Here is an 8,042-nt window from a genome sequence, read left to right on the forward strand (position 1 = left end):
AAAGTATTTTCATGCCAGCTCTACATCACTGATCAGGTAGATTCTATTCCAGCGGTAGTCCCATAAATCATGAAAGAAAGCTTGCTCACAGAAATCCTTAAAATCCTGTTCATAAAATATTTGTAGTCTTGGTTTTGGGAGGTTCAATTGTCTCACTGCAGCAACCACACGGTGGTCATTGTTATCATTAGCAAAAACCCCAATTTGAGAATATTTACACACATAGATTTAAAACTGTCTGAGGCAGAAGACAATCAGTCTGAGTTAAAATCTCCGGCATTCATTTTGGGCCAATTTCATTCAAATCTAAAGTGGACAGTTTGTCACTAAGTGAAATTAAAGCCTAAATAATAGCTGAGGGGGGTCTCTAACAACCTACAATAGGAATAAAATAGTCCTTAAAAAGTTGGAGCTTAAATGCAGGAAAGAAAGAAAGAAACTGTTCAGTAAAAGATTAAAAGATACTGATGATTGGACAATAACATGGAATTTGTTTTTTACATAAATTGCAACACTAACACAATGAAAAAAAATTGTAGCTCGTTATTGCAACGTCTTTGTCAGTAATTGATATTGTAAGCCAAGTTTCAGATAATATAAGAATATTAGTATCCAATGCGTTCACCCAAAGTTTTCACTAAATTCAGTTTAGGAAGAAGATTTGTGACATTTAAATGAATAATACCAAGTCCCAATCTAGCTTTAAATCACAAGGAATATTTAAACATTTGTAATCTGGACCAGGATTAGGCCGTATATTTCCAGATAAAAGAAGCAAAAGACCAACGAAGCCTTTATTTTAGTAGTAGTATTACAGACTGATTTCTCTTAGTGCTCAGTCTCTTTGGGAGGTGAGAGCACAGGGAAATAAACCAGTCATATGGAATAAATAAATAAATAAAATCAGATCAACTGAGATCTGCGCTGATGTTCCCTATGAGAGGACTAGAAAATAAGGTTTATCTTGCTCTCCAGACTGTTGTTGTGCCTCACGTGGACAGAGAGCCCAAAGAGATTGGCCTTGCTACACCACACATAATCAAAGTTGCATAATGATGTAATTTGCATCTGTCAACCATTGTCTGGTTCAGTGTGACTACTCACTGCCTCATTATTCAAGCCAAACAAGTGTGATGTAAAAAAAAAAAAAATCATTCTTGTCTGCACTCTCATTCAGAAGCCCTGATCCAAACCACAGACTCTCTGATGTAACTACGTGGAAATCATTTTTTCGTCCATGCTAAACCAGTAATCAGGCTGCGATTGGAACACAAGGTAGGCTTTTATGGAATTCTTGTGGGCTTGTGTGATGAAAAGTGAACATACTCTGGAGGCCCTCCATTATAGAGTTGGTGGTTTAGATGATTTTTCCCATTTCTTTGTATTCACTAGAGAAATTGTCTACTCCTGGGTCTAATCTTTGGTGGTAGATGGGACATTGAACATGTGCATTCTCTATGCAAATCCTTTATTTTATAAAACTCAAAGAAATGGTAAAAAAAAATCTACTTCTTCATGGATCTTCAAATCCAATTTTTGTGTAGTAGCTTTGTGTAATTTACACGCCATAGCAGTTCCTTGCAAACACTTGCTTTGAACAGAAGGTGGTTGTGGCCCTCCGATGACCATGTTGATGATAAAGGGGATGTCCTCCCCCTTTATCATCATGCAAACCCAAGAGTAAGAGCAACAAAACCACCTGAAGAACCGGTTGGGAGCCCAAAGAGCCGGCTCTTTTTAGTGAGCTGAGCCGAAAGAGCCGGTTCTCTAAAAAGAGCCAGAATTCCCATCACTACAACTAATACAAAACAATTAAACAAACTTGAAACAACCCCCAGGCAATGAAGCATGTGGTTTCGTCCAATTAGGCTGTCAGCAGTACTTCAGCTCTTCCAGCCCTTTGCCACACCTTTTGCCTTAATGCTTAATGCCTTAATATATTAGTGACTTTGGCTGAGGTGAACTGCGTGAAGTACTTTCACTGTCACTGTCGAGAAGACCCTCAGATAAAGATAAATCTGAGCAGTGAGGAGGTTACTAAATGTATAATAACACAAAATGATATTTTTTGTCTACTGTAACCTTTTTGTTACAAAACACTGAATAAGTCCAAAAGTCCTTCAAATTAGTCATAGCTACATAGCAACATGTTGGCACAGCAGATAACATTTTATTACTATTTATATAACTATACTCAGGCTTTAACGTAATTAATTAAATCTGATTGGCAAGTTAATGGCTATTATTGTTAAATAAGTTAATTTTTTATGCGTCTGCAAGCTCTCTGCAAGCAAGTACAGCTGCTGAAAAAAAATGTTCATGTGCAACACTAATAGATGGAGAAAGAGCAGAAATGGGAGAAATATTTGAACTTTTTTCCCCAAAGGTGAGCACTGCTCAGCAAGTGACATTTGATAAACTTGAAATTTAAAGTTTACATGTGACGTCCTGATACGCTTTACACTTTTTAAAATCAGATATCGGCTTTCTACATCATGTTTTTCGCTAAATTATGTTTTCATGAAACATCTTGCAAAACTAACTGTAGCGCACTAAATTTTGTGTTATTCAAAGGCTGCATGAAAACACCGGGCAGTTTAGTGCAAGCTGAACTGTTAGTTTGCAGTGATGCACGAAGTTGTACTGGTTACATCTCGGTCACTGTTACTTGGTTGCATCGGTGATTGCAGACATCAATTTATTTTGATCAATGAATTTATATTTACTTTCTGAAGTCTATCTTTCATACTAGCTTTATTGTGTCTACGGGTTGGAAATCAGCCATACAGATCATGAAACATCTGAGTGTATTTTCATGAATTCATTTGGCTAAATCCACAAAGAGCAGTGAATATCCTAGTAGCAGCAAAATGTCGGATCATCCCAGTCTGTACAGAAAATATCACTGGAGGCCACAAAACAACTTATGTGACTTATTTCGAAGTAGTTCTTTTCACCACGCTACACGGCTACACCCAGTCTTAGGTTTCCCCCACCTGCCAAATCCCACTTTGACACCTGCTTACATTCCTAGCTGCTTTAAAGCCCACTAATTAACACATTTTTATTGTGGGTAAGTGTAATTGTGAAAAAAATAAAAGCAACACTCTGACAGGCTGTTAGGTGCTGAACTATTTCTTGGCAGATGACTTTCTGGAGTCATGCCAGCATTGTGAGGTAACCAGTGGAGACTCTGGGAAGTTACTGGTCTGAGCCAAGAAACAGTCTGGCGCATAACCCCCCCCCCCCCCCCCCCCCCCCCCACCACCCCCACCCCCACCCCCACCCCCATTTGGCTCTGGCTTAGGCCTGAACCCACAGACACAAGATTTATCACTCTTCCTATCATCCAACTGTCCATGAAGTTTTGTTTTTTTTTGCAAAACCAATGCACCATTGTTCTAATCATTAATTTAAAGCCCCCCCTATTGATGAAGAGCTGAGCTTGTTTCAGTGCAACCAAACTCAGCGTTTCCATTTCACTCTCCCCACTCCACCCTTGGCCTTCATGGATCGTATCATAACTCATTAACCAGCGTAAATTAAAACTAGAAATTTGGTGTTCTTTTTCTGACAGTGGCCTCAAAAACAAATTCTCACACTTCTGATTTTGTTGTTCTACAAGCAAACTGTTGCGCAATAGGCTTATGTAATATGTATCCAGAAGATTCTGTATTGCTCATTTAAATTCTCTGAAGTGACGTGCTACCTCTCTGTGACCCACATAAAGGCAAACCTTACCGTGCCAGACTACTGCGGTCACCCCTGGGTTTTGTAACAAGGTTCTCTGGACTGTGGAACATGTATCCATTCGAACAGTCTGTTTTTTTCCCTGTTCCCTTTGGGGGGAAAACTATTGCATAATCGCGTGTCTGCATTTGCAGGCCTGTGTGGCGGTGCTTTCTCCTGTCATTGTGTTATTTAGGAGCCACAGTGCAGCTTCGAAACATCCAATGTAGCCATCCATCTCCCCGCCACTCCTGCGCCGCCTCACCGTGGCTGTTACACAATGTCCAGCTGTGGAGCACAGCAGTGGTGTGTTGGGAGACATCTGCGCCTCTCCTCCTGCAAAATCCCCTCATCACATGGTTTTGTTTATGCATAGCTGCTTTCAATATCCCAGCAATGTGAACAAAAGAAAAAAAAACAAGGGGAACACACAAACTCTGTCCAAATGACAAGAGGAAATACAGTCACAGGAAATACATTTGCCACCAACTCTGCCCCAAGCTCACAGTGGCTTGTGCTGCATGCAAACCAGGATGGATGAGCCTGTTGCTCTGTCATATCACCAATTATGGCAGCGGCACGGAATCCTCGCGGTATCTCGTTGCTTCCCATTTTCCTCACATTGTCTGTGTCGAAGCAGTCACTGCGGTGTACCCAAACAGTATCTGGAATGTCTGTGGTAACAGAACTGGGAAGCACCGTCTCCTTTTGATCTTTAGCAGGGAGGTAGATGCTAAGTCATGTGTGAGGCAGCAGGTCTGGTAAGAGTTTGGCTGTGAGCTAGTTGGCAACGTTTCTGGTTTGCGGGCTAGCGATCCGGGCTGGCCCCAGACATTTGTTGGCAGACCCGAGGCTGTAATGAAACCACCCAGAGTGTTTTGGCTCTCGCAGCCAGACTTCTGCTCTCAGTGTTCCTGCGACGCTAGCGTCTCATCTTCAAACGTGTAGAGACCCTGTAATGCCCCACAGAGCTGTAACAGCCCACGACAAGTAACAATAATGTTTATCGTGTTTTATGTTTGATGTCCTGTATGCATCTGTTTTACAGATTTTCAGACGATTACACATTATGTTTAATTCTGTTTAAACTGATTACTTTTAATAATAAGTACACAATCCACATAATGACATCATTAAGTTAGAAACACATGTTTAAAAAAAATTGTCTTTACACAGCGATGCATGTACAAATGTTTCTAGTGTTTTAATTAGAAAAAAAGTGAGGCTTGGTTCAGGATATGATATATACACAATAAATCTACTCTGGTCACTACACTGTATCACCAGTGCTAAACAGTATTGACAAAGGCTAACCCCTGGAATGTAGTTTCAGTAATCCCCTGAATCTGGTGACCTATCATCTAATCTGAGACCTTATGTAAGGGATAATCTCAACTTTACTTTTGTTTGACTATGGCATTACCTTATAGCTGCCAATATCTTGAATGTAGAATGTATAGAGTAAAAGCAGGGATATTCTGCAGAATTCATTTATCCCTTTAAAGGCTTATACAAGTACCCGCCCTCCCAATACGGTATCTTTGTGATCCATCACTCCATCTCCTTGTGAAGACACCACACCAGTGTCTGTCCCACACCTGTCATGGACACCACACGGAAGCCAATCTTCTCCAGCTTGTCCAGCACCAGGCGAGGCGGGTCATCCACGTGATACTCGGAACTGAAACAAGCATAAACAAAGCAATTCTGCTTTCCACAGATGTGGGGATTTCTGCATCTCTCAGTAAACTTCTCTTGGAAAATAGAGTGCTGTTAATTGTTCTAGCGCTTGTTCACTTCCTTCCACACCTTGTTTCATTTGAATCAGATTGCCAATGGCAACACCTCCCTGATCTGTATTCCATCACCTTGAACGGTTTACTCCAAATCTGCAAAGCAGCAGCTTTCCTCCCCCCTCCCCAACCACACTGAAGCCTTTTCTTCTATACGACCCAATTTCAGCTCTGCCGTCAACATGTACATGTTAACTGCCAAAATGTACAAAGCATCAGTTTTAAGTGCCTAAATATGGAAATGCTGCCCACCGTGAGCAAATTTACAGTACACTTGGAAATAAAGTCTTCATGTTTGTGTGGAGCTAAAGATCAGAATGGAGGCAATGGTTAAATCTTACCCATTTACAATCACTGATAAAAACTGTTTCACAAAAACTATTGAATCAGGAGCAAAATCCTGTCAATCTTTGTAAGAGACATCAGCCTCATGGTGCTTAAAAGCCTGAGCTGAGATACGCTTACAAAACGTAACCTAACCATTTATCCTTGGGTGTTTCACATGGTGGCTCTGAGAGGTCAAACACACTGCAATTTAAGAAAAATGAAAATAGAAAAACGCTGCAAAGACCCTCAACTAAAGTGTTTTTGGGAGACAATAAGGTGAAGGATCAGCTACAGTAAATGGCTAATAGCAAACATCCATAGTTTATATAAATCATGTGATTAAATCACACATTGCCTTGCATCTTCCTCCTGCTATTCAATGGTGTTACAGCAGGGGTGGGCAACTCCAGGCCTCGAGGGCCGGTGTCCTGCAGGTTTTAGATGTGTCCTTGATCCAACACAGCTGATTCAAATGGCTAAATGACCTCCTCAACATGTCTTGAAGTTCTCCAGAGGCCTGGTAATGAACTAATCATTTGATTCAGGTGTGCTGACCCAGGGTGAGATCTAAAACCTGCAGGACACCGGCCCACGAGGCCTGGAGTTGCCCACCTCTGTGTTACAGTCACCCCAAAAACACTTCTGATTTATTCAACTTCCGTTGTGTTTTAGCTGCAAAAGATTTCACCTCTCAGGGTCACCATAACACGCTTCCCACATCTGACCTATATAGCTCCCACGATTACGGACTTCGGTACTCACAAATTGTTCCCCAGCATAGTCGTTTTCCTCGCTCCCAGGTAATTCATGACCACTGGATCCGAAAATTCATCCCCCACATTTGTCGGACCGTTCTCCTGCAAGGCAGCATTAAGTGTATTACCCACACAGCTTAGAATTTACTCTAGAATTATTGGGGGGGAGAAAAAAGACAGCATCAGTAAAACAGATTGTCTGTACAGCTCTCACTGATTGCACCTGCAGCCCTCTGGCAGGTGCACATGATAATCTCCAATATCTGAACAAGCTAAAAATAGATGATCCAATATACTCAAAGGGTACTGGAGGAATTAGGCTGCTGGAGTCGTGGAGACAACAAAATGAACATGCGCAAAGAAGAGGCCGACAACTGAGCAACATGTGTTTTTAATTGACGTGGCACACACACACACATACATACAAAAAGGTCCCACGCACGCTTCTCGCGTCTTTTGTAACCTTAACTTTTTTTCCCCCAGCGTGCCGAATATTACCGGCCACTGCATAACCAACCTTGGCTGATCAGTAGGCTAGTGTGCGCACTGTTTTGCAGTCAAATAAACACATCTGCGACTCAAACGCGCCTCCCCCGACAGCATGATGGGAGTCGTTTACGTATGCAAGATACACACCAGTCGAATCTGTGTGCTGACGAACATGTACGGCATCCCGCTCGCTGGCTTCGCTCCGGTATTCCCCCAGGAGTGACTGAAAGAGGTGTCCTCACAGACGCGACGGTGCCCTCTTCAACTCGAGCTCCAGCTGACTGCGCTTAGCGGAATGCGGAAACACCCACCGCGACGAGCCAATCACAGCTCCCCTCTCAGCATCTGTCAACAGCCCGCTCTGCACAGGGTCTTGTTCAACTGGGATCGCTGGTTTGTTGATATGAGAAACGCTGGGCAATGTGCGTGTACGAGAAGGAAATGTTAGTTTATAGTTTCATTTAACTAAGTCATTTTTTATTCTTCCAGTGCGAAAGTTCACTTTAAAATCTCATCATTCTTTGGATGGGAATTTATTTAATAAGCTACACATTTATTAAATTACATTTCAGCCACAACCAATTGTGCTACACATTTTTCTTTCATTTTCAGGCAACTTACTCCAAGTGGAAAAAAATGCAATTTCAGTTTTCGTGGTCGCTGTCGTACAGTCTACTCTATGTATTTGCATGTATTTGTTTAATGCATGTATTATATTAAACCTGCACTGTCTAGAATTCTCTCCTTCCCAGAGATTTATTAATTTCCTCCTGAGTTCGGTAATAATAACTCTGGATCAGTCTTGTGACTGGGAGGGAAATGAAAGGCACAGACCAAAGGAAAGCAACAATGGTGGGAACTCTGATAAGATCAGTAATATGAATGTAATGTCTTGTGGATGCCAGAAAAGCCTGGTGGACTCTCGGTTAGGCTTTGCATGTCATGGTCA

The 8,042-nt window shown here is 41.8% G+C and overlaps 1 protein-coding gene across 1 annotated transcript; it reads right to left on the reverse strand.

Moving 5' to 3' along the window:
• Positions 1 to 4,914: 4,914 nt before the first annotated feature.
• Positions 4,915 to 7,394, reverse strand: gchfr (GTP cyclohydrolase I feedback regulator). The gene is made up of 3 exons (XM_063499418.1): positions 7,241 to 7,394; positions 6,612 to 6,706; positions 4,915 to 5,410 (listed from the first exon to the last, which is right to left on the reverse strand). The coding sequence occupies exons 1-3, from the start codon at positions 7,274 to 7,276 to the stop codon at positions 5,281 to 5,283; spliced, it is 261 nt and encodes an 86-aa protein (XP_063355488.1). The 5' UTR covers positions 7,277 to 7,394; the 3' UTR covers positions 4,915 to 5,280.
• Positions 7,395 to 8,042: the final 648 nt, after the last annotated feature.

The sequence above is a fragment of the Pelmatolapia mariae genome, linkage group LG16_19 (assembly GCF_036321145.2).
Source record: "Pelmatolapia mariae isolate MD_Pm_ZW linkage group LG16_19, Pm_UMD_F_2, whole genome shotgun sequence".
NCBI lineage: Eukaryota > Metazoa > Chordata > Actinopteri > Cichliformes > Cichlidae > Pelmatolapia > Pelmatolapia mariae.